We start from the raw sequence: 28,000 nt of genomic DNA, 5'->3' as shown, positions 1-28,000 counted from the left end.
TGTAAAGCAAAGACTCCTCCTACGTGAATTTGAAACGGAAGAGGGTAGCGCTTACAACCCTAGTGTTTACATAAAACACTTTCACCCTGATCCCACGGGGAATATACTCGAAAAGTTTTCTTATACATACCACAAAAGCTCTCCCTGTTAAATTACCATTTTTAAAGCCCACTCGAATGATAAAACTCGTATCACCCCCGCAGATACACCCCGGTGTCGTAATCCCACAACCTCTGGCAACAATTCGACGCGACCATATCCAGACCCGTCGAGACAGACCGTGAAAGGGAGGGAACACCACAAAACGTAATGTGCGACAAACGTCTATGCGCCTGCGAGAAGAAGACGATGCCTGGTTTTATGAGTCCTGACGACGAGCGCGTGAAGGCCCTCGAGCGGGCCTACGCGGAGTTCGCCAAGATCGATAGCGCGTCGCTGCTGAAGAAACACTTAACGCAGCAGGTGTTCGATATGCTCAAGTCTCGGCTAACCAACGCTGGCTCCACGTTGATGGACGTGATCCAATCGGGTTTGTAAAGGCGAGGCTGCACGGTTCACTTTGCTCGAACAAACGGTACCGTGCGATCCGGCGGAATTATCATCCGATCAAATTCCCTGCTGATGATCTCGACCGAATCGAGTCTACCACACCGCTCTGAGAGCAAAGTCATCCGTGTGATTTCGTGCATGGCGATGACGCGTGGTTACAGGAGTCGTCGAAGGCAATTAGCGTGACGTTATTTTGTTCGCGAATGATTTATGGCGGAGACTCTTGGGATTAGTTCGCGTGTTGCTAAAGAGAGAGAGAGAGAGAGAGAGAGAGAGAGAGAGAGAGAGAGAGAGAGAGAGAGAGAGAGAGGGTGCACGAATGATCAGACCGCGTGCCCGACGATTACTGGTGATTTAACACGTTGATTACCACGTCAATCACCCGTGATTGACGTAGTCGAGTTATTCTCGAAGAAATACTCCTGTTTCGGTGCTCTCGAGCGAAACTTGCCGATCAGGGTGCTCGAGTTTAGGGCTATGGGACGCCGTTGGGATTAATTATGTAGGAGAGGACAAGGGGGAGAGTTCGGAAGTGGCTAGCGACTCGACGTTGCATCGCTTCAAGAATGAGAACATCGTTCTCGGAGAGTGCACCAGGCAAGGGTGCCTTCTGCCGCTGAAGCTGGGGTCCCACACGGCTAATGCGATCCTCGTGATCTTAATGAGACCCTCGAAAATGATTACACATCTAGGACCACCGCTGTTAAGTGGACTCACCCCGGGACCTCGAGACGGAGCGACTGTTTAAAAGGCTTGCCCATCCCGTTGCCTCGCGTATACCCTGTCCACGTGTAGCTACACGTATGAACGATTGTCTCCGAGTAGAGGGCAAAGAGCGACCAGCCACTGGAATCATACCTCGAAAGATCAACCGTTCTCGTGTTGGGGTAATCTACTGTGTGAAACGGTACTAACCGTTCCCCGCGTAAACGTCCCGCAGGACATCTGACCCGAATAACGACGTACATGACGTCTATGAAGGATCTCCTAAATCTCCTCTCAGCGAGCCTTACTCGCTCGACGCCTCTATCTTTTATAACCTCTACCCTCGCCTCGACTCTTGTCCCAACTGAAGAACACCATATGCTACTCTCGCTCGTCGAAACTCTGTTAAACCTCTATCTGTCACATTGTTTTTATTTGCAACAGGTTTGAAGAACCCTGACTCGCATGTGGGCCTCTACGCGCCAGACCAACACGCTTACGACGTGTTCGCACCGTTGTTCGACCCTGTGATCGAGGAGTACCATGGCGGTTTCACGGCCACTGACGTTCATCCGGACCTCGACTGGGGTGCACCCGAGGAACTGGGCGATCTCGATCCCCAGGGACAGTTTCTGATCTCGACGAGGATCCGGTGCGCCAGGTCGGTCGACGGATATCCGTTAAATCCCACCATGACTGAGGCTCACTATAGGGAGTTGGAGCTAAAGGTACGGCCGGATAGAAGTGTCCATTGTAATATGAACGGCGGAGATCCGCGGGTTTTAACGGCGGCCTGCTCCCTGAAAGAGGAATCGTTGAGCCGTTCGATTCTTGTTTTGTGCGCGGCTCGTCGAGTGCCGCCGCTCCGTCGATTTTTTTCACCCGCCGCGGACGTCGAAGAAAGGATAAAATGTAAATGAGAGTCCGGGCGACGTGTCTCGAGGAGTTTTCGGGAATCGCGAGGGAAGTTATTAACGGATACAATCGAGGATCGACCGACAATGGTGGAAATAGCTGAAGCGTTGCCTGGGATCCCCTCGGTCGTGTTCAGGGTGAACCGCTTAACGTAATCACCTTGCATTATACTTTTGTTGCTGGATCGATCGGCATTTTTCTCTCGTATCGCGTTATGTGGTTCGCAGATGCTGCTGAGATAATTATGCTGCGTTTTTTTGTGGCTTTTATAAGTACTTTTTCTAAGCTTTCGTACATGAGTCCATTGCTGATAATTTTTAAATATATCTACAAATATTTAGTATATTTAATATATTATATTATTTTGATATTAAGTATTTAGTACATTTTTATGTATTTCTTTTTTAATTGAATTGAAGAGAAGACTAAGAAAGTCTCTTATTTATGTAGTGGTGCGACATTCAAACACTATTAGATGGAATATATTGACCTGGAAACGAATGAATGACAAATTCTATATACGACATCTGCATTTGTAACTGAACGCTCGATCTAAATCTGTCTAATTTTAACAATATGTTTCTCTATGTCAACGTTACAATTTCTCAATTATAAATATTGAAAGAAAGTCTCGTGGTGTACGATAGGAAGAACGAGCTGGCCAATTTACCGTTTCAGCATGACCTAGCTAACGTTCAAGAAATTCTCTGCCAAGTACTTGCGTCCGTGAAATCAAGATCGCCTCGATCTTTTCGTTAGCGATGTAAATCATTAGACTGGTACATAGTATACGAATTTATACAGTTTCCGAATATAATTAAAGAAGTGGAACTTATAACGCGAAAATGTTAGTTTCTCCTTAGAAAATATTGTCGCGTGTGTGCAGTCTATACTTTTTAGCATACTCAAATTCTATAATTACTTTAAAAATCTATACCTTAAAGTTACTTTGAAATCCTTCTTCGATTACATCGTACGATATAACGAAATTTCGAACGCTTTTTTCAACAACAACAATCATGCTAAGCAGAGCATCCTGTCCAGACTTTAAATATTGGAGTGGCATTTAAATTCGTACTGAATATTTTTTTTAAACTAGGTATACTATGGGATAAAATTTAAATCGATATTTTGGAATATTTAAAGGCACAGAAAGAATGAAAAAAAGTTGGAAATAAATGGCTACGACCACTGTGGTACTTCCACCACCGAGCGTCAGGCATCGAAATGCGAAATTTCAAACCACTTTCATCCACTCCCGGCCAAAATTAAATTCCCCTATTTACGCACCAAAAACATCGATAAAAAGATCCCTCTTCAAACTAATTTCTCACATAGCTCTGTTTACCAAACAGGGGGGAAAAGCGGACAAACTAAACCCTTCAGTTAGCACAGTCCGCTCAATTCGTCAACGCGTCAACGAACGAGAAAAAAAAAAGAAAAAAAAAAGAGTAGGAGAGACAGAACCAACAACAGCGAAGAGAGTGACAGAGGAAGAAATAGGGACAGGGTGGGAACGGGTGCGAGTGAGAGATAGAGAGAACAAATTCGATGTCTTCACGGTGCACGGCTCGTTTGCGCGTCGGAAGAGTTAAATCAAGGCGCGCGCAATGTGCACGTAGCTAATTGATTTCTGCTAGCTCGAAAATCCGCTGGTTCCGTTAAGGCGGATAATTGCTTTTTCTAATCGCGTTTTATCCGCTCCGTTGTCGGCCGGACGGCTTGAACAGTGGCGAGTATATAAATTCCCTGGCGAGATGGAAAAAACGAGGGGAAAAACCGCGGTAAAAATGCCTCTTCTAATCTGTTTACGCTGCGAGTCTCTTTCGTTACCGTTTCAACTGCTCCCTACCCGGATTCCCGCCGACGTTACCGTATAAATACGTATAGAAAATATCTGGCTTCGTTTCTCCACAGGTCCAGCGAGCGTTAAGCTCGTTAGAGGGCGAGCTGAATGGGACGTATTACAGCCTGATCGGGATGGACAAGGAGACGCAACAGCGGCTGATAGACGATCACTTTCTGTTCAAGGAGGGCGATCGATTTTTAGAGGCGGCCAACTCGAATAGGTTCTGGCCAACCGGTGAGTAATGATCTCCACCCTCGCGCCATACCCTTGTACCTTCCTCCGCGTTAACTTTCCTCAAACTTGAACAGATCGATCGCGATACCCTTTAAAACTGTTCGGAAATTTATCGTTCCAACGATTTAGCCACCCCTCTAGGCTTGGCTAGAGCGACGCCGCCGTTGGATCTTGTTGCGGCTACCACCCCTCTCGCCTAAACGGCTCGACGGTGTTCAGACTCGGTTTGGATGCAGATTAATGAACTCGATCGAGTCGCAACTCTTAATTTTGTTTCAGCACACGCCACGCGCCAGCTGCGCCTACCGCCGTGGCTGTTCGGTAATTAGATCGTAAGCTAGGGGAAATTTGGTGCCTTGGTTTGGGTGTACGCCATCGCGATTATTAGCTCCCGTTGTCTGGTTGGTTCCCCCTTTTTCGAGACGCTCGAGCGTCTAGTTCCTCGATCGTAATTAATTAGAACGCAGACGGAATTTCAAAGACTCGTGGTCTTTTTACGGGGTTTCTGAGGTTTGCGGGGATGACTCTGGGGGGTCAATTAAAGGGGATGGTTTAAATTGGTGTAGATTCGTGTAGGATGGTTGGTTTATCGAGTCACACTGTTCATTCCCTTAGCACAGAACGTCGTTCAATTTTGATTGAAATTTTGACAGAAATGATGGTTTCATTCTGAAGAATAAAAGATCGCTGGAAGCAACATGGAATCAAGATCTTCTACGAACAGATTATTATTATCAAACACCACGTTTTCAGTTTCAGCTTTAGCATTTCAAAGTGGAAAAACATTGAGCTTCGTTCGAAGGGATTTTTCTTTTTCTGGTTTATACAAAAACTGGAGATACCACTAAAAATGAGTTTAATCATCAATCATCGTAGAACAGACTGTTCGATATTCCCTCGCGATGAAAAAAGGAGCGGGTGGAATCCAGATGCGCGCACAGGCCGTGCCTCAAGATCGGTTCGAAAATAAGAGTACACGGATTGTGAATTCACCGGCTGATTTATTGATTGACGCGAGCCGAGGGGCCTGCCGTGTACTCTGCGAATAGATCCGCGAAATTGATATGTGTACTTGAAGGAGCGAGCTACGAGAGCATTGTACCACCTCCAGAGAGAAACTTCGTGGGTAACGTGTTGGACGGGCAAGGAACTTAAAGCGAGATCTGTATTACTCGAGGTATTTTTAAAAGCCGCCATTTTGCCTCTAATTACCTTCATTTCACGTCATCAAGCGGAAAGTATAGCTCTAGAAACTATATAGAAAATGCAATAGTATTTAAGTACTTAGTATTTAGTTTACAATAGTTACAATAGTACACAGTACTTAGTTTCTAAGTACTGTGATAATCGAGATGGAGAAAGATTGGTACCATTTTTATAATATTTTAGAAAGATTGGCACACGTGCGTGGAAAACATTAAAAGCAACGTATAAACTGAGGTAAACTTACGATTAGAAGAATCAACGAACTGAAAAAGGAAACGAAAATAGAAAAGTGGAAAGTTTGTCCACATTTTAATGGAAAACGCGAACGAACTTGATCGAAAAACTCGTCCCAAAGCCGCTGACAGGAAACACCGCTCACTCGGTGGGCATTGCGTCTGACCGGGATTATCCAACAACCGCATCGCACAAATAAGCTTAAGCGTACCAAAACTATTCCATTAAAACAACATCAGTAGCGTAGAATCGGGAGGGTATGGCAAAACTGAGAGCAAAGTATTATCCGCAGCTTTCTATTTCGGTGAGAAAAAATCTCGACTGCAATTGTGGAACTTAACAATCACTTGCATCTAACTGAACTATTTTTTAGTACTTTGCTGAATTCAATACTGTAGGGATGATCGATAATTTTGGCGTCTACAGGATCAGGAGAAGTAGTAAGAAATTTAAAAGAAGACCCAGTTACTAATTAAAAATTGCTCTATTCTAACGTTCTCCTGATCGTTACACGGTTTCCTATTATTCAAATGTAACTCTAACTCTTCGCGCATTCTGTTTTTAATCTTTCACGAGTCGATAGACGTTTTCTTTCTCCGTCAATCATGCACTTTCCAAAAATATTCACCATCCGCTTTCCTTTCTTATTCAGGGTGATTTCACTACACTGACAAGATTTTTTGCTTCCGCTACACTGACAAGGTTTATAATGACCGCTTCATTTGGGCTCAGTTTTTTGCTCACTTTACGACAGGTCACATCCGCATCATAAACCTAGTGACCGTACTAATCGACACAGCTGTCGAACATGTGGGCCTTAAAGCCTCTAAGTCCCCTTGTTTTTTCACCTATAACATTAGAAAATTACTGTTACTCGATTATCACTCCACTCTTCCTTACTTTGAATCTATCAATCAGGGAATTAACTTTTGTTCAATAATGTAGTCGTTTCGTTCCACAATGGAGACTTTCTCATAGCGAGAAGTAATATCATAATATCTAAAGTGATAAAAGAAAATCGTATTTCATTTATCGATTACATTTATTTCGACAAGATATTGTTAGACTTTGAAAATCCCCATGGCGAGAAGTGTCGTCGCGTTCAATGAAGTTGTCTATCTGGTAGACGACAAGAAGTAGACTAATTCGACGCATCGATGGTGAAGAAACTGTGGCAAGTTTAAATTACGCGAGGAGTGTTAAGGAACGCAACTTTATTCCGCAATAAGGTCCACAGGCTACTTTGTATAGCGGGCCATGATCGTTTAATTGATTTTTCGCGGCGAATTACCAACGCCACTCAGGCTTCGGTTTAAGGATCGTCGCAGCTCGCGTAAAACATTCAATTACAATGCCGGAAGTTCGTTCAGCTCGTTTGAAAACATTAATCCACGGTAAGCCGAACGCTTGGAATTGGGCGGTTCAAGTTTAAACGAAGATTAAGCCGGAACTTTCTGGGATTAGAGGGAACTCGACGGCGGACAAGTTAGCAAAATGGCCGCCTGACGAGTGTCACGACCGGTTCGGTTGTTTGTTGATTTTCACCGTGATTCTCTTGCCCGTGGAAAAACGGTCGACTGGCTCTTCCGCTTCAGTCGCGATCAATTACCCTCTGGAAGCATTAAAAGTGATCGTTTTAAAAGATAAACTGCGAAATATGCGGAATCGAAGCGACAATCTTCGTTCAAAGAGTTGCAACGCTCAGTGGTTTCACCAAAATTTCATATTATCGGTGGTAATTATTATTAGCTTAGATAAGTTTGTTACTAAATTTTAGCAGTGGTCACAGAATATGTACTTCCTTAAAAATATCAATTTTTTTTTTAATATTCGCAAGAGAATTATACGTCTCATTGGAGATAAAAATTTTATATGTCAGTAAATAATTTTTTTAAATTCTAGTAGACCAACCTCATTCTGTTATTATATACGAGATAGAGTATACTATACATAGCAACAGAAAGAAAAACTTTCAATAAAAGTAGGAAGTACGAATCTGTTAATTTCTACGTTTTCCATTTATCATTTGTATGCTACGTTCTTCCACTCAACATCTTTATGGATTTGATATAAATTGTATGTAAAGGCATTCTTCGCATCCTTTTCCACCGAAGAAGTAATTTTTTCCCCGAGACGTTCATCGTTAATCATTTCAACGCCTAAATCGTGAAAACACAGCGAAATTGCTCTTCAAACTCTGGGCATTCTTGATCGTCCTCTCTCGTTTTTATAAATATTCCAACGTTTACAAAGTTCGCTACTCCATAGAACAGGAATTATTCGTTTCATTTGTTTATCCAGTCGCTTTTACACCGGGACACAAATGTTTTTCAATATTCTTCTAACACGAGTGTTTGTAAAATTTATGTCTCTCGCCAGTTTCCTTTTACGACGGCGCTATTGGAAATTTTATTCCCGGTTTTGTCACTAAAACTTTATTAACCTTGGAACACTAGAATGGAATACAATATTCCCCATTCTTTCTCCTTCTATTCTTGCAAAGCTATTTTATTTACTATTTATACGGTGCTTAACTCCACTTCTATCTATTTTTATAGTTGAAGTATGAAACAGTTTATGGTATCCTCCGCAACTTCAGCATCGCAGAGTCAAAGTGTATTTGTTACAAAAACTGTATGACGGTAAAGCGTATTTCGAGTGTACTCATCGCAACCTGCATTAGAACCACTATCGTGGAGTTTGCGGGTCGTAAAAATAACGAATCGTTGTGCTCGAATGTTAAGAATAATATTATCGAGGAACAGGTTTATTATTTCTGATATTGAGTTTGGTGTAAAAACACGTTACGAGGGGGTCCGATTGTTATTTGTATTCTTAGGTCCGTTTGCAGTCGGCGCGAGAAAACATTCAGATTTGATTAAGTTACGCGTTAAGGGGCGCGCGTGCGGGGTTGCATTGGTCAGACGCGGAGGACAGGGTGCGAATTTGCTTGGCTTGAGATGCAGGACGGAAAGTTTCTGAATAATTTACATATTTGCTGATACATACGTGGTACAAGTCGCTACATTTGTATCGGAATATCCTTTCCAGACTTTACGACGGTTTGAACTTCCGTTCGATTTTTCGTCGGTTAACACACCAGAGATATAGTTGCGGAATATATGAAATTTTTACTTTTGTATTACAGTGGAAATATGATCGCTGGCTGCTACCGTTTCGTTCGTATATTCGGCTAAGCGTAATTATCTGAAAAGATATTTCGAACGTTGAGTCAGAAATACGGCAAAAAATCGGTTAGAGGGTTCTCCTACCTGAAAACTGGCGAAAATTGCGAGCCGCTATTTTGTAAAAAAAAAGGAAAAATGCGCTGAATCTTTCCCGCGAGTTCCTGTGAAAAAGTTCTAATTTTTCAACGAATTCTCGCGCAATTGCGCCATGTTTGTTTTGATTTAAATGGCGTAAAAAGTTACGCGCTCGACGCGAATCTGGGTAAAGAGACACTTTTTTTACGGCCATCTTTCAAAGACGCGTGAACGATGCCAGATTTTTTCACGACTGAAATTGTAGCACACAGATTCACTAATCGTCCGCTAAATATGGAGGTGATCGATGTCCCCGTTCATACAAACGTCGACGCGCGATATTTATCCAGATCGTGCTGCATCTAAACTAAGAAGCGTTTGGTTTCGTTCAATTAAATATCGCAACAAATAACTTCAATGTTCGTACACCAAAATAACCGCCATTCTCAAGACCTATTTTCCGTCATAGAACCAAAAATACGAGGGACAATTACTTTAACAAACACAATACAATTTCCAAAAGTACTCGTTTCCGCCTTCGTTTCCATACAATAAAATTTCTGTCCCTAATATCAACGAGTCTAGGGCACAACTCTGCCATTTTGATAACCATTACCGATAAGTGTCCATTAGCAGTCCTTCCCTCCTTTCTTATACACACACAAATCCCGAAACGAAGCGACACAGTTCGCATTACTCATCGAGTTTATTTCCATTGGTTCATCAATACGGTTCCCTTGAAATTTTAATAAAACGCTCTTCCACTTCATCGCAGAATTCACGTTGTTCAACTTCGAGGTTCGTTTATGTAAATTAAATTAAAATCCGTCTCCGCTTTTGGATACGAAAGCTCTTGGGATTTAATTAAAAATTTCAAAGGATATATGTACGTATATACATTCCTTAATAACGAGGCGCTGTCATTAACGGATGTTATTCGAGGCTTTGGAACTTCCGCGGGGATTCGCAAGTCAAATTTAATTGATATCAACCGCGGGAATTTCGCGGCGACTTTTCGTTCGCGATGATTAAAGATGATATTTAGCTGGTCCGAATCGGACCACAAAATCGAGTATGCAGCCGAGGAATGGGCGCTCCGCGGTTCGTAGTTCGCCGGGAAGTCGGCTAAGGGTCCCCATGATTAACTGAATTTGCATTAGCGATTTTCATCACGATGGCCTTGGGAAATCTCTTTACTGGCGAGATTAAACGGCTCAAAAGGGTTAAGGGATATGAAAGAGATTAGGGCATGTACAAGGGAGGACTCGGCCTTTCGAAGGGGGTTTTCAAAGCTTATTAAAGAGGCTCTCTCCCTCTAATCGCGTGCACTCGTCGCCAACGTAAATTATTGCGTTCTAACCGCGTTCTGTCTTCTCGTAATTGCTGATTACGCTGTCATAAACCATTACGCGGGACGAGTAGTAAATCTTTACCTTCCTCTGTCGATATTAAATAACAGCATCCTTCTCAAGTGAACTTCACAAGTCGCTGACCTGTCCGCTTTCAATTTTAATAACTGCACAGAGTATATTAATTTTCGTATAATAATTTCGTTCGACAGAAATGTATTAACTTAGAATAAAATGTGAAAGGATTTATTAATAATTTTTAAAAGTAACTTGCAATAGCGTCAACCAATTGGTATAAAAGGTATGGATTTCTCGAACCACGTCTCGTAAAGGGTTGAAGAAATATATTAGAAAAGTTCTTGGACGTTTCAAAAGGAACTATTTCAGAAAAAATATGCATTTAGAATTGTTCATTAATTTGCAGTAAATCCCTGGCGCATCTGCATAGCCAGTTCGACAGCGTTCCATTTCCGGAAACAGCTCTGGAGCTCGTTCTCCAGAATACCATTAAGTTCCTTTATCATGGTACGGTTGATATCAGCGATATCAGAAAATCCTCGTCCCTCGTCGCGCGTTCTTTAATTCCGAGGGAAGGCAGAAATGACGGGGTGGACCGAGTCGGTTGAATGGTAATCGATTTTTCGACTAGGAAGTCGGGTTCGTGGGGACCGCATTACGGCTGGCCGCCATTATGGTTCACGTGCCGGCGTTCGCACGCAGATCTTTGTTGTTTTCACAATAGTTAACTAACAAATAATTGTACAGACCAGCGATTTACGCGCGCGTTATTCGAGACGTGTACAAACACGGTTACAACCGTGATTACAACCGAATCGATATAGACAAGCTGGTGACAAGCTGTTCCGCGAATTAAACTGTCATACCTCGTGAACGCGACGATTTCAACAACTTCGAACCGTGTTACCATCATTTTCTACGATAGTCGCGTTAATCGCTCGATCAAATCGTATTTTCTCTCCCTCTCTCTCTCTATCTCTGTACTGATAAAACTCGAGAGTGATTATAATCAAAAGAGGAGATCTGGAATTTCTCGCCACCAATTACCTTACCTTAAGTATTTTTTTCCACCGTTTCGACTGAACACGATCGAACGTTTCACTTCCCCCGTTTCGATGCCTGTCACACGGATAACCGTATCTTTTGTTCCTTTGATCGAAAATAATAATAGATAGCTCTCGTTACTGGACATCCGTGCTTGTTATTCGCAAATGGCCACCGTCATTCGTTGAATATATTTTTGTCCCCTTCGATGGTTCGTTTATACAAAGAATCGTATTCTGAGCGAACCATACTACCCCTCGTCTAGTTAATGCTTCTTAGTAAAAATGTTTCCAATCGGAGATTTTAACTCGAAACTCGTGTTTTCGTCGATACATTAAGAACTTGACATATGTATCATCCCTTTTTATAAATAATTTTGCTTCTTGCGTATATTTTACAATTTTCAAAATAATACCAAGATCATAATTGTCAAGAAAGAGTAACGAGTAGCAAACTGATTGCAGTGGTGGCTAAACAATACGTAGACGTGCTGGAATACTTTACTCAACTTGTTCTCAACTCGAGGGTTCGCTCAATAATGCCTTCTTCGGTTCGTATTAGCCTCGAGGACACCTCCAATGTCATGCTCCATCCAAATGTTTAGGCTAGGTCCCACAGAGGGGCGATGCGGTGAGAAAATGCACATTGGCTCTCCTCGGTCGCTCGTCCACCCTGCTATCCAATATTTCTTACAAAAAGGATGTAGACTGTTGGATTTCAGGTTTACCACAGTCGAAGGGATCAATTGCAACGCGTATATATTTTACTCTAGACGTTTTATTTTGGCACTGTTTTCGCAAGCTAGTAGTGGTTACAGTAATTTGAGAACAATAGCGAATACTACTTAGTATTTGTACGATTGAGGGTGAGTAAGTGGAGGTAGTAAGGTTGGCAGACAGGTAGAGGACAAGATAAGTGGGTACTGGAGGGTGAAGAGTTGGAATTTGGGAACTATGATTAAGCTGTTTATAGTAGGGTGAGTCTTGAGGACTTTATATTGCGTTCTCGATGTTATCAGAGAGTTGGTCATACAACAGAATTTAAGATCCACGATACAACAAAATAATAAAAATCTGTAAAGAGTTTACGTTACAGATTTGCTCGCCTACTTCGTTCTCTAAGAATTTCAAACGATTTAAATGGAACGTTCAACATATGCGTATACTTTACATGGGGTGTTAACACAGAAATCGTTATCCATGGATTCAGCACGCTTACATTCGATGGTCGTAGGGAATGCTTGTAGTCTCGTGTCAGCGGACAATGTTTGCCATTTTAATTAGCAATCACACGTGAGATTGTGTCGTTGATTAAAAGAAATAGCAAGGGGTTAGTTTCTTCCAGGTTTCTATTCGAGCACCCCTTTCCGAGTCACAGTATTAAATTACCCACCTCCATTCTCGCTAGCTGTTTCAAGAGCGCGCGATATAATTATAGTTTAATTACGCTGGGAAATGAATGGCATTTCATGCATGTAATTCGCGTCTCGAGCTAAGTTCTGCCGCCTTAAGGTTGACAGTTCAAGGGGCTAACGCAAGAAGCTGACCTTGCCGGTGTGCGGCCGATTTGCAGCGTGTCAAAGCAAAGGTTCAGCCTCTGTATTTAGAAAATTCGATGGACTTTTCCTTTGCTGACCGCCGCTGCGGCAAATAGGGAATAACGAGGCAACCTTTGGCTCGTTACTTTCAAATGTTACGATACTAATTTTATTTAACTCTTAACACCGTTCGAGACGAAGCTACTATCGATTAAACGAACATGGAAGCGAGTGACGAAACAGAATTTTTTGAATGTTAAACAAAGTCAAAGAAACATTTTAGACTATTCTTACTAGCTGCTCATGGAATAAAACAGAACGTAAGAATCGATAAGAATCAATAATTCTTCGTATTGCTCCTCGTGCTGTCAACGTTTCGATTTTAACAAGAAGCTCGATGAAAATTCAAAATTAAAAAATTTTAAATTGTACGATGGATCCCTTTTTGTAGCGATTTTGAGATCAACATTGAATTGAAAGTTTCATTCGTATATTAAGACGAATGGAGAAAGTGGGATATTGGCCCATTTGAAAACGGCACCTTGGGGATAAACTTTGGAAATCATTAGGTGCTCACGACTGAAAGGGGCAGAGGAAACGGGGCCTGAACTTTATAGTTGACGGCGTTCGTATCGAATTTCCATTTGAAACAGCGGATCGTAAGACCCCCGGATAAAGGTTCGGCACGAAAGAAAATTTTCCATTCTCCGAGCCAGTTCCTTTGTCTCGCCGTTTCCGTTCCTCGCGGACGCGCTCGCGTGCGCGTCCCACCCCGGTATGGAAACATTAATAATTCAATTCCGCGTTACCCCGGGGCAAATGGAAACGTAACACGGTACACAGTAACCGCGGCATTTTCGATTATCTTTAAATCGACACAGGATTTACTCGCCGTGCATCATGCAGGGATGGTAAACAGAAAAAGGGCAAAGTGCACAGGCTGAACGCGGATGTCCCTCGGACAGATTTACGTGGGCGGGAGTCGGCTGGTGCTGATCGAACGTTTCATTTCTTAAAACTAGCTGAAACGAATTGATTCACGTCGAAGATCCTTAATGAACAAAATATTTTCTTTAAATTTCCGAAAATCATTTAAACGTTTAACAAATTAATTTCTTACTTTCTGAATACAATGATAATTTTCTTCAGACTTTGATCAACGAAATTAAAAGGTTAGTATCGCGTAAAAAATTCACGTGGCCTCTGGAAATTAACGTGCACGCGTTCGTTTTCGAGATACATGGAACGTAGAGGGTGAGCGCGCCCCTTTTCGTTCACCTCTCACGCGGTCTCGCCTGTTGGGTTTCCAGGCAGAGGGATATTTTTTAACGAGGCGAAAAGTTTCCTCGTCTGGTGCAACGAAGAGGATCACACGCGTCTGATATCGATGGAGAAGGGTGGTAACCTGTCGTCCGTTTACTCGAGGCTTGTTAAAGCGGTTACCGAAGTCGGGAAGGAGCTGCGATTCTCTCGGCACCGACGACTCGGCTTCCTCACCTTCTGCCCGACCAACCTGGGAACCACCATCAGGGCGTCCGTTCACGCCCGCTTCCCCAAATTGAGCGAGGATTATGCGAGGTTCCAAGAAATCGCTGGCATGTACAATCTTCAAGTAAGAAACGAAATCACCCACCCTTTCCCTCTGCTCTCTTATTCCAGGCGATCGTTGATGAGCCTCGACTCCTCTCGAACCGATAGGATCCCCGCGATTTTATTAGTAGAGAATCCCTTCCTCGTAATAGAACGTGAAACCCTGAGATTAACTTTTTCTTATTGCCTTATTGAAGGTTGACACCGTGTTTTTTTTCATGCAATTTTTCGCGAGCAAAGAATAAAGGGTTGTTCGCGAAAATCAGGCCAATTCGTGGATTCTTGTATTTCAGAATTGTTAAATACGTTTTTAGTGGGTTTTGAAATTCTCTTTCTCTTCTTTTTCTTTATATTTTTAATGTTGCGTTAGTTCAATTGGGTTATTAGCAACTATTTGGAATTTTACAGATTATTTAAGTGTACGTTTGTGTTGGTTGTCTTGTCTTTATTTGAAATGTTACGTGATTATTGTTCAATTTCGATTTTGCGTGACTCAGTTGAGTTTGTGTCTTTTATCTAGTCGTTTAAATATATTTTACGTCGTACTACGGATTGTTAGCTTATTTGGTTAGAGTGGGTTTAAACGAAACTGGTAGCTTCGAGAGCTAAAGCGAAACGGGAACTAAGAATAACAAACTCGAAGCTCTAGAAGCTTCTTTTCCCTGTTTTCAAGGAAAATAAGATTGAAAATTTAAAACGCAACTTTTACGCATCTTGTTTCCAAATTTTTTAATCAATTCTTTCATTTTTATACAAAATGAAAGAAGTTCACAGCGAATATACCTTAAAAAATGATCATTCAATATGCTATAAATTGAGCTTAATAATAAATTACGCGCACATATATAAAAGTGCTTCGAGAGCGAAACGGGAACTAAGAATAACAAACTCGAAGCTCTAGAAGCTTCTTTTCCCTGTTTTCAAGGAAAACAAGATTGAAAATCTGAAATGCAACTTTTACGCATCTTGTTTCCAAATTCCATAATCAATTTCGTTTTTATACAAAATGAAAGAAGTTCACAGCGAATATACCTTAAAAAATGATCATTCAATATGCTATAAATTGAGCTTAATAATAAATTCCATGTACATGTGAAAAAGTAACCAATGGTAATTTTTAACGGAATTTCAAAGAATTTCGAAGCTTTCCAACGAATTTGATTTAAATATGAAAGGGGATCGGGAAAAGTTGATCGGGGATCGGCCGATTCCGCGTCGAGCTGAAACCATTAAATCGCGAGGGTACACACCTACGTACATATAAATGGAGAAATAATTTGGCGTCCTCGCATAATTGCTGCGGTCGAATGTTATACGCCGTTGAAACGCTAATGAAACGAAACGCAACAAGTACCGCCGGTGGAATCAATATTAATCGTTCGCTGGGAATTATTTATATCCTTCGCGTTATTGACCGAACGCCGCGATGATGCTTATAATACAAATCCCAGGTGTAAAACGTAAACTGTAGTTACGAAACGCTGGACGTATAAACAGCTGACTATGAATATTCCGCTTGAATAGGGGTGGAGGATTATTTAAGCCGTCGTCGAGCCTACGAAACGTAAAAATATACAATTTCACTTGTTACCAGCCTGGCTGCGAACTTATCCACCCTCGCCGCCCCCTGTTCCCCTCGTTCAATTTTTATTTGTCTATCCAGTTTTCTCGTTTCACGTGTCCCCTCGGTTTGTCGTCGGTGCCAGACCGATTTTATTCAATTCCACTGTCATGTCGCGCAGTTAACCGTGTCGCGATTAAAAGTGACAAAATATGCGTGACACTTTTTACAGAGAGTATCGAGAAAAAAAATGGCGGGCAGTTTTAGCCATCCGCGCGTTGCTTTCGAGCCGCGATACAAGTTCGACTTAAAGTTTTAATGCAATCGTCTCGTATGGTGGTTTCGATTACAGTAATGCAACGCTTAGTTCTTTGGATTAATTTAAATATTTAATCGGGTTACATTATTCAGTTTTGCTAGTAAATAATGGCGATAATCAGTGTGCACATAGCAGAATATAGGCACAGTGACTTTAAGCAAGAAAATAAGTGAATGCTTCTTTAAAAAAAATTATTTATAATTATTAAGTCATCATAATGGCTTGTAGTGTCTAACAGATTAAAATATATCAATATAACAAACGATTTTATCGTTAAGAAGAATTAAAGTATCGTATTAAACATATAATTCAAGTCTTTCTCCTGAATTGGCTTCAAACAATCTTAATTAACAATGCATGCGTTTAAATCAAGATTTATGATTTCAAAAGTACGTATTCAGAGTAACGAACGTTGCTTAATTAATTGTATACAGCTTATCTCCCATGAGTGTAATAATTTGCAAACGAATTATCGCTGTTGTCTGTGATTAAGAACATCCATCGAGTTGCATTCGCGTTCTTCGTTGATATTTTGAAAATTATCGATATCTTCTTGCGATGTTTCCTCACGTTTGCAAAGTGTGGCTCGAGCAGAGTCGAAAAACAAAATGTCCACCCTCCGTTCGCGCTTGAAACGGTAATTGAACCGTGGATTACGAAATTTTCGTTCCCCAACTTGAGAAATGGCGCGGCCGCGCTCGGGGAATGTATAATTAATTGTTTGCGCGTTAATTATCCGGCGAAGTCAGGAATTTCGAACGCACCCTTGATAGATTTCATTTCGATGGATTTAATTTCCCTGAATTTCCACTCGTTCCCTGTTGTTGTAACGAGAAAGATGTTACATCGAGCGTAACGGCTCAACGTTTCAAACAGAACCGTCCACGGGAACGATTTTATTACGAAAATGAGCAGCAAATAAAACTGATAATTAAACGACGAACGACAAACATTTTGTTATTCCTCGACTGTTATTATCGCCTTTCGTTCTTTTTTCAATTAAACTCGCGGAAACACTGGCGCTCGTTACTGATACCAATTTGTCCATGTAATTCGATAAGAAGAACAATTTCGAACGCGTCTCGTCGCATAGAAATTGTTTCTTGGCGAACGAATATCGAGACACGCGTTTGTCCTATTTCCATGTAAAACGATTGCTCGTTCGTGTGATTTTAACGAATGTGCCGTTGTTAGAAAGGTCAGGTGGCAATTTTTGGGAAATTGTTCGTGTTACGCGTATAACGATATGACACAACAACAACAAAACGATTACAACCACGCGTAACGTACGTTGGAATACTTTGTTGCGAACAACAAATAATTACTCGCTGGATAAACTCGCCAATTCGACTGGAATATCAATTAATTAACCGTGTTACGTTGTGTGCGTTCAATTAACTGCGTATGATACGCAAATGTTCATTTCAAATGATTTAAGCATCACTTAAAATTCCGAATTAAGTTTAGATGAATAGATACATCGATTTAGTAGATTTATTAGCAGGGGATGGCGGGGGTAGATATCGCTCGAGGACACGAGGGGGTAGCGGTGTACTGTTAGTGATTCAATAGGAGGCGGTGGAGGCAGTAGAAGTTCAATAAACTAATCTAGCTAAAATATGGTTAATATTAATTACAGCTGAAACCTAATACCAAAGTTGCTGTTATCACATTCAGCGGTAACAACGATAACGATAGCTTGATTAAACGATAGTCCGCTATCACTGATCATCTGTATTAGACGTATAAATCATTTGCACCCTTAGTCCTTCTTACTTTTTCTTTCTCTACTGGAAAAGTGTAGAACAATTGAACCTCACAGAAAGCTGTGATTTTCAATTAACAATATGTAGTTTCATTCAAAAGTGTTGGAATGTTTGCTTAATTGTAAGCAGTAAATTATTGGTGACCGTGTTTGAGCAATTATCAAGTAAATATCTTATGAACAACGTTAAAAAATTCCATTGTACTTTATTAAAAAGAAGGCAAGCTTTAAACAATAAACATAACCGAGAGAAACTCGTGGAAAATACTTTACAACTGGAACCTGCCATTTATTAATTCGTCCAGCTTAAAGCTTCGTGGAAGTGGTATTACTAAAATTCATGTACTTTCCTTATCCATTATGGAATTTTGTAAAAATACAGTCTCTAAAAGCTTCATACGAGCAGTGTACATTTATACCAAAATATTTACTGCACAAACCTCTTACATCACAATTTCAACAAACTCAATTTCGAACAACTGCAAATTCGAAAAACTTATGAAACCCATTATACATATATTATAAAAATTGCCAACGAACAAAAAGAGAATAATAATAATCTATACCTTATAGTAATACCTCGTAAAAAATATCCATCAGCAAGCCTTCCAATATTTTCGAGCAAGGATGCGGGGTGCAAGGTCGAATCCAACGCGATCGACTGAATCATTTGGAAAATCAATTATATTCAGATAAGAGGCACCAGAGGCGAGCACACGGAGAGCGAGGGTGGCGTCTACGACGTCAGCAACAAACGTCGGCTGGGTCTGACCGAGAGGGAAGTGGTTTTCGAGATGAGGAACGGCGTGCTCGAACTGATCAAACAGGAGAAACAACTGCAGGGGCAGTAGTCGCGTGATGTCGCGTGTCCAGGGGAAGTCCATGAACCTAGCGCGGCGTTCCATCGATTTCCGGTACCTATTCGATGTCCAACCTGTTTCTTTCTTTCTTTTCTTTTTTTATCATTTTTATAAACCGAAATATCCAAACTGTTATCGATTAATGTTCCGTTCGCGCGCTACCAATACGTTTCCGTCGCGAATACAACAAAGAACACGAGGGTTTCGTGGCGTGGTTATCGACAAGTCGGATCGACGCTCGTCCATTTCGATGCTCGAAACGTCTGTGGCATTCTGTTCTTCGAGTCGAACTTATATTATCGAGTTCTGGCACCGTTGTTGCACGTGTTGCGATCGTTTCAAATAATTAAATAGATTTTACCGTTCCCTTTTAAATCGATTCGTCGAACGATTTCGATTTGCGTAATCTCATTGTAATTGTGATTTTTTAAAGGCTTTATTAAACGGACAAACGGAAAGGAATTGTATGTTGCAGTTAAAAATATAATAAAGGGGATGAAGAAAGTTTCGAAGAGACGTGACCTGGAAAAAAATGTGCTACAGTATGAGAATGTAGATCACCTGGAATCCAGGTATTGTAAAAAAATAGTAATTTGTTTTATTTATGCTGATCCACCCGCGATCAGGATGATAAATATGTTACGGTGGTCGCGAAATAATTTATTGCTGAAATTGTTTTACAGCACCGCGGTGCACGCTGCTGGAATATAAAGTCAGATTTCGGTTTCACGTTTTTATTTGCGATACTTTCTTCAATTACCTGAATAATTAGCTAATTAACAGTCGAGGTGCGTTGTTCGCCCTCCGTGCTCGACCAAGGTAACAGTTTCACCCACATTTGACCCGGCGGTATTACCCCATTATTCTGGCGTACAAAGTTTCGAACCTTATATTAAATAATGGAAATCCTTTCTTAAAGTTACGAGCCTCCGAGAGCGGCGATTATTTATGTAATGCTTTATCAACACACCTGCAGCTTGACTTTTATCGATGGGCCGGAAGAAACTGCTTCGAATGCTTTAAAACCCAGCATCGACGTGTCCAAGTCGATTACACTTTCGAACCGTCATTCTCTAATGTAATTTCCCTCGAAGCTTCTTCACTCTTTAATACAGTCGAGACAAATTAATCCCTCGATTAGAATCAGTAATGCGTCTATTTCAAGCGCTCACCGATTCCTGACAAAATTTCAACAGTCCAACGTTGCTTAAAAATATAGAAAAAATAATACAGACGAATTGGACAGCTTTTATTTCGTTTCGAAGTTGGTAAAAACAATTTAATTTCCTCGACGAATGCTACCAAGTGATATTTCTAGTTTTTCCTCCTACCTTTCGCACACGTTACGACATTTAAAAGGCGAAATGAACCCGCGGTTCCTATCCTGCGTCCATCCAGTTCTGTTTTCTGTTTAAAACAGGAATCTGTATAAATATCCGCGGTTTAATAAGAACCGTGTCAGTTTCGCGGTGCGTCGCACAAAGTCACGCGGCGGCCATTTCGAGCAGCTGAAATCAAAAGAGTCAACATGGTGACCCCAGCAGCTGGTAGAAAATACGTAGGATCGCGTGCAGGATGGCAACCTCGCGGGACTTTATATCGACAACATTGCCCTTATGGCACTCAATATTCACTTCTCTGACTTATCACATCTGATATTACATCCTCGGACCCGATGGAGACAACATCGACCGCCCTGCTCGAGTTGAATCTCGCATCGACGCGATCGACGTTAGAAAATCCACGAGGAACGACGCGCACGACCAATTTCCGCCGGTTACGTATGTTCTACGGACGGCTTTCAACCTAATAGATGTCTGCCCGTGTGTTTGTCAAATTTTATACGAAGTTCTACGATTAAATGGGAGCTCCTTTCGCGAAGATAAAATCGCTTTTTCCTTGGTACTCGGCCGTTTCGATTCGTTCGCGAACTCCCTCGATCAATCATTTATACATCCGCCATTTTTATACTTTCGTTGCACATGGCTAAATAAATGCTGGGACGCAATAAATCGACGTTGAAGAGTCGCATCATTCGTTTGAAAAATTGCCGCGCCGCGACGTCGACTTATTTTTTCGTGTACGATAATATCCTGACGATTGTTCCGTCGTTATTTATTCGTCAGCTAGCAGAGCGCACCTCGTGAAACATTCGAGCTTGGTATTTCTCCAAAACCAGGTGTCGCTAGTGAAAAAATTGTACGTTCTCCTATTTCTTATTTCCTGTTTTTCGAGAAACGACAAATCGTTAAAAAGACGATATTGAATTCGTGGAAATCCACAAAAAAAAAAAATCCTGAAACAATAAGAAGACGTTATCGAAACTTCAGACACGTGTGCAGAAATTTATATTAACAGCCGTATTCAGAAAATACTGGAAAAACGCCTGTAACTGAGGAACGTACAGATATTTCGGCCGTCTAAAGAGAATCGAAGTTCTTAAGAGTGCCAGAGATTTATGGGATCCTTGGAGATTTCGTTGGTATGTAGAGTATCCGTAGTCCTGGAAAGTTTCGCGAGTATTGATGGTATTCGAAGTCGTCGGGGATTCCGATGGTCCTCTGTGTACCTGAGACCTTGGCGATTCCATTTGTATCGAAGCTATTCGAGGTTTCCAAAGGCTCTGGCCGGGGTCCTCCTACATGCCAAGGACGCGCCGCGGCTGCACGTGATTCTTCGAGGTACCGGAAATGTTATTAACACTATTGGCGATCGTACGAGATCTCAGCGTCGTGGGGGGATATTAAAGCCCTCGAGAGACATCTAAGAACGTTCAGGTTATCCTCGATGCTCGAAGATATCGAGGATGTTAACGGTATCCGCGGTCATCGAAAGCTTCTAGGGTATCAAGATTATTCCATACCAAGGGCCATCGAGAAGTACCAAAAGCTGCCCATGGTCCCTCGAAATTCTAAAGTACCTGGACTAATCAAAGGAGGTTTCGAAAATATCGATGGTACTCAAGATGTTGGAGCAAAGATACTAAGGTCAAAGGGGTCAGTTTTTCATCGTCAAAGATTCTGAAGACCTAGACAGAAGGTTGGTCATCGGAAGGTTCTAGGATGTCAGGGTTATTCCATACCAAGGGCCATCGAGAAGTACCAAAAGCTGCTCGTGGTCCCTCGAAATTCTAAAGTACCTGGACTAATCAAAGGAGGTTTCGAAAATATCAACAGCGTTCAAGATGTTGAAGCAGAGAGGGTAATCGGGGTCATTTCTTCACTGTCAAAGATTCTGAGGACGTAGACAGAAGGTTGGCCATCGAAAGGTTCTAGGCAATTAGGGTTATTCCATGCCAAGGGCCATCGAGAAGTACCAAAAGCTACCTGTGGTCCCTCGAAATTCTAAAGTACCTGGACTAATGAAAGGTTTCGAAAATATCGATGGTACTCAAGATGTTGGAGCAAAGATACTAAGGGCATTGGGGTTATTTCTTCATCGTCAAAGATTCTGGGGGTGTAGACAGAAGGATGGCCATTGGAAGGTTCTAGGGTATCAGGGTTATCTCTGGGGAGTGTACCAAAGGCTATTTCGGGTTCTTAGAAATTCCAAATGCAAGGAAGCTTCTGAGAATGTCAACAGTATTCGTGATCATCGAACGTTTCGAGATTGTCAGGGGTGTTCAAGGTGTTGGAGGCTTTTAAATACATTGGGGTTTGCGATTCAAGGATAAGAGAGATCAAGAGGGCTGAATTTGCCTTGGCAAACCTCCCACGTATAATTTTCGAAAATATTCGTTAATTAGGGTAAACTCTAATTAACCTCGTACAGGGTGGCATACATCTTGCAAAGGGGATAGAACGTACCGCCAGTGTTACGGTGAACAAGTGAATAGTTATAGCTACGGTATTGTAATAAAAGTAATGCCGTCGTAACCGTTGGTTTCTACGTCCGTAGAACCTTTGAACCTCCGTTAACGAAATCCACGATATTGCGAGTAAGTGTACGTGTCTCCTTATCAGCAAGTTCGCCATAGTTTCCTATTGTTTCTTCTACGAAATGGAAGTGGTTACTAACGAAACTTGAAAGCGTCGAATGCCATCCATTAATTTGCATTAAATTCTCTTAATTCTAATAAGTTTGGAGGAAGCACAGTTCAAACTTGTAAATAATTGAAGTTCTACTCACGTTGAGAAGTCTAACACATTGAGAGCATAAGAAAAATGCAAGAAAAATCGAGGAATTCGATGATTCTACGTACAATTCAAGCTTCTGACATATTGAAACAAGTTTTAGCTGGATATCGAGAAGACCAGAGGCTTCCAAAGCGTGGATGTAGAAACGGAACGTTCGTTACCTTGTTACACGTTAAACGAACCATTGTACCTTTAACTTACAATTACGTGGAATAATTACAAAGGTGTCGGGATGAAATACGCTACGATTTCGCGTTTATTCTTCTTTTATCCCTCGACCATGGAAGAGATACTCGCTCGACATCTGTAGCGTTGTTTACTGTCCAGGGTTCGCCACTTCTGACACCGTAAAAGTATTCTATATAAGAACGTGTCCTGATATAACAATAACGTACAACACAACGGCAGTGGCGTTCTGGATCTGACAAAGGAATGGCTACGAGAGTTCCTTGAACGTCATATTTCGCGTACATAACATATTACGTGTTACACTGCACCCCGTTTGATACTGCGAACATCAACCCTGTTTCGTGTGCCAGAAAAACTCGCGATACACGCGTACAAAGGTAAGCATTTAATTATTTCGAATATTTTTTGCACACTTTTGACGCGACTTTTGCAAACGAATTTTACAAATATTTCATATTTAATTTTTAGAGTCCAAACGAGGAAACCTTGTACCAGCAATTTCTGTTACGATTTTTCCATACACGAGGCGCATGAAATTAGTTTAAAAGAACGCAGCTGATCGCTGGAAATATGGCACGATCATTCTCTCCGTTTGGTAATCCCACTTTCAACGGGTTTTATTCGCCGGAACAAGATTTCCCCCTCGTCGTCTCTATTATTTCATCCCTGAAGATCTCTAATCAGGGTACCCCGGGCACGGTGAAATCTTGCACGATTCGACGTGGAATGGGCTGGACGTACGTGCTCCCGTTCTCGAGCGCTCGATCCGGCCGCGGGTCCCTCGATGCCTTTCCGCCCTTTTCCACGGGAAGAAACACGCTGGGAGGGAACTAATTCACTGGGTAAACAATAATTCCAGTAGAGATGCGCAAACACTTGACACTTCTAATTAAGGGAGCGTAATTGCACGCGGTCACCAACTATTTTGTATCCGAAGTACGTTTAACGTCTACTTGTACATATTGGACCTGCCATTTCAAGGAAATGAGTAACGTGAAGTCGTATTACGGTCCGACATCTTGTTGCTCCCTTCATTGATCTATTTTTGACGACGATTTAGAGACGATACAATGTCTGTTTCTTTTGAAAATACTCGTTCTCTAAGAAGACTTGGAAAATTTAATTGAATAATTTAAATAGTTTGTTAAAAGAGTATAGATCTGTTCATTAGCTTTTTAAAGGATACAGATAACGAAAGAAGGATAATAGATTTATATAGTTTTTTTATAATGCAATTATTGTTATGAATTTTACTAATATATTATCAATTTTATAGTATATGAGTGCACAATTCTTCTTTTATCCTTTACAGTGTGGAATATAATTTCACACGTGAAGAGAGGGAGGAGTAAAAATAGGAGAAAAAAGAAAAGGGAAAATGGCGTCCTTAGATTTTTCGTCGGTCACGAAAAATCGAGCCAAGGAATTGTTTAATGTCACGAGAAACGGAGATCGGACTAATATTACTTATCGCTTGAAACGTCGCGGAATAATTTAATGAGAACTGGCCAGCCGTTCTCTCGCGAAATGATCTCCGGCTTCTAGCTCGCGATGTTCACTCTAAATTGGAAGCCGGGAGCCAAGGGTAGACCGATTGCCTGCATATTAAATCATTTCGTCGTCGAGTTATGCTAGCAACTTTCTTACTCCCTTCGATTACCTGTCCTCCGAGTCATTAAAAACTACCGGTTAAATTAATAAAACAGGACCTGGAGGAAGAACGGACGATAAAAGGGAACGGTCCTGCAGCCAGAGAAACGTTCATCCGTGGGTCAATAAAACGTTTTCAATTACGCTTGGCACTCGTTAATATTTTTCCGTCGATTGTCTTCTTTTAACGGGACATCGTGTAATTTCATGTTTGCGATCGACTGGCTTTGTTCGTTTGATTGGCTTAATTAACATTCCCCCGTGCCATCGGGTTAAAATAATATTTTATCTCGCATGTAATGGTAGCAGCTGATTAAAGTTTAATGGGATTGTTTTAAACTAAATGCAATTTCAATTTCTTCCGAGGAATAATTTCAAGACGAAGGGAAATTACGCGAATGTAGAAGAGCGAGGGAACGCGGATATTTAATTGGAATACTTTTTGAAATCAGTTCGCTCGATTTCGAATGGTTTTCAGTTTTATGCTTCTTTCCACGTCCGTCGTCGGCCAGTGCAATTTTATTGAATTCCCCTGCCATTCCGTAGGTAAATATAGTACGATTAAAGGTGACAAAATATGCGTGACAGTTTGCAGCAAATATCAAGGGGAACAATGGCGCGTAGTTTCTACCAGGCAACTGGTGCGCGTTGCTTTTCAACTTGATCAAAATTTGCTGCAGCCTGAAATTTGTTCGTAGTCACTTGAACTTTGATGGATGTGTAATAAAATATGCGATCTCAGTCAATTTCTAATTAAATAACAACAACAATTAATTCTCACTAAACTTACAACAAAAATCTTAAACATACCCTCCTATCAAGAATCTTCAAGTACTACAAAAATAGAAATTCTATTAATTGCAATAACGCGATCCTTTCCATCCTTCGTCTTCGAAAAATTCGCGTTCTCGTTCGATACAAACTCACACACGCCCACACATATACATGTATATATCTCTCTTAGGAAAAATAGAATGAAACCCAAATTACGCTCACTCGTACGCCATCATCCGGGGGGAGAAAGAGAGCGAACCAATCGAGGACCACTCGACGACACGGGAGGCAAGAAAACGCCACCACGACAAACGGTTCCGTCGTTCGGCGGCAAACAAGAAAATAACGCAAAATGGGCGTCGACGCTGTTCGACTTCCGGATCGTCGATTTCACCTGTCCCCGTCCCCGGGTCCTCCGCGTCGCATCCGTACGAAACGGAACGAAACGAGACGAGACGAAACGAAACGAAACGAAACGAAACGAAATCCACGGACACGTACCCCCGGCTACGAGCAGCTGTTCCTCTTTTCACCGTGGATCCACCTCTCTTTTCCGGCTCGTAATTCTACGCCTGATCTCCGCTGAAATATTCATCAACCGTCTCGCTCGATCCTCCGCCACGGCCCTGTCTCTTTCAATTATCGCGCCGACAAGTCCGGATCCATTTTTTGCACCCATTTTCACCGGCCGTGCGCGCCTTCCGCCTCGTCACGGCCGCTTAATTGCGCGATCAAATCCTTAGTGCTGGCAAAAAGTAATGGCCCGGGAAATTGACCGAGTGGAAATCAACGTTACGTCGTCGACGTCGTACACACAGACACACGTATATACTCGTGCAGACCGTATGCGCATACGTGGCCGCCGCGGCTGCTCGTCATTTCGCGTTCGTCTCTCGTTGTCGACGCTAATGAGACGACCGGGTGTCGCTACGTATAAATAGTGGTTAACTATAGCGGAACGGCAAACGAGGATTAATAATGTTATCCGTGGTGGGCAGCGTGCCCGTTGGATGGCATGGTTTTTCGAAGAAGAAAATGCAGATCCGTCTCGTTGGGTTGCCGTGAATTTGGAAATATGAGTGGGACACGAAGTGATGAAATTTTGATGGCTTGCGAAATAGTGATTCTCGAAAGATTTGCGTTGGATTTAGTGTGTACGATGTGTATCTGTCGAATTTGTTAAGCTGAATGTTTTCATTTATACAACAGCTTGATCGATTAGGTAAATTTGTCTATTTAATTTTGGGGAGTTGGTAGGTTTATTCAAGAGGATTTGGTTTTCTTCTTCTTTTGTAAAATATTTATACAAATGAGATGTTTTTAAACTCGTTCGAGTACTGGAATTTGTCTACTTTCTTTATATTTCTTCATCTTCAGTAGAGTTCTAAATATTGGAACAAGTAGACTATTGTTTCTAAATATGAGGATGGTTTTCTTCACCACCCTTTATATTAGCTGATGAAAAACACATACAATACTTCTTAAAGTCTGGTATGTATTGTAACTTTACGAAAAGTTGCGTAAAAATAGAAACTTCATAGTATTTTTTCCTTTTTAAGCGATTAGTCTCTGTCAGTAGTAAGGGTCAATGATTCACACGAATTCAGACAAAACTTTGAAATAATTTAATAAATATTCGCTTTAAACATATTATATCTTAATACTTATTTACTCAGTTTTTAATGCTCTTTCGATTTCCATAAAAAAATATATAGGGCGTTCTATTAAGTAGTAATCTATTAAGTAGTAATGGTCAATGATTCACGAGACACGTCAGCTCAAACTTTGATGTGAAATAATTCAATAAATACTGGCTTTAGACATATTATCCCTCAATACTTATTTACTCCGATTTTAATGCTCTTTCGATATTCATAAGAAAATATATAGGGTGTTCTATTAAATAACGTCGAACGTTAGCTAAAAATCGTATTTTCGTTAAAATTTGTTTATTGTAGTTATCCATTAAACAACTATACAAATGAACTAATTATTGTAACATATGTTTTCTTTATAAACGTATAATTACATTAATGGAATTGTTGGTAATATTTTAATCGAACTGCACGAATCACCCTTTAATAACGCACAATTTTACTCGTATCCGATTAGAAGGTTAAAACGAAATCCTAGAATTTTCGCCCTCAATTCGTGATCCCCGTCGAGCTCCAAAAGAAGGACGCAAAAAAGACGACGAAGGGTAGCGATTCGCCAGACGAATACGTTTTATTGATAGCACTGCATCAGGCAATA

At 41.3% G+C, this 28,000-nt stretch overlaps 2 protein-coding genes across 2 annotated transcripts in view; both read left to right on the top strand.

Moving 5' to 3' along the window:
• LOC143422531 (leucine-rich repeat, immunoglobulin-like domain and transmembrane domain-containing protein 2) overlaps nucleotides 1-28,000 on the top strand; it is a 238,939-nt gene that overhangs the window by 85,531 nt on the left and 125,408 nt on the right. The window lies entirely within an intron of this gene.
• LOC143433458 (arginine kinase) lies at nucleotides 310-18,989 on the top strand. The gene is made up of 5 exons (XM_076910795.1): nucleotides 310-529; nucleotides 1,699-1,982; nucleotides 4,087-4,252; nucleotides 14,214-14,515; nucleotides 18,831-18,989. The coding sequence occupies exons 1-5, from the start codon at nucleotides 310-312 to the stop codon at nucleotides 18,987-18,989; spliced, it is 1,131 nt and encodes a 376-aa protein (XP_076766910.1).

Source organism: Xylocopa sonorina, chromosome 3, assembly GCF_050948175.1.
Source record: "Xylocopa sonorina isolate GNS202 chromosome 3, iyXylSono1_principal, whole genome shotgun sequence".
Lineage (NCBI taxonomy): Eukaryota > Metazoa > Arthropoda > Insecta > Hymenoptera > Apidae > Xylocopa > Xylocopa sonorina.
Note: the sequence above shows the minus strand (reverse complement) of the source record. Positions and strands in the feature narration are given on the sequence as shown.

Excerpts from the sequence above, each read along its gene's own strand:
- LOC143433458 (XM_076910795.1), top strand. The coding sequence starts at position 310 with ATGTGCGACAAACGTCTATGCGCCTGCGAGAAGAAGACGATGCCTGGT. Across the intron at positions 1,983-4,086 it reads ATAGGGAGTTGGAGCTAAAG|GTCCAGCGAGCGTTAAGCTC; the intron begins GTACGGCCGGAT and ends GTTTCTCCACAG. Across the intron at positions 14,516-18,830 it reads CTGGCATGTACAATCTTCAA|ATAAGAGGCACCAGAGGCGA; the intron begins GTAAGAAACGAA and ends AATTATATTCAG.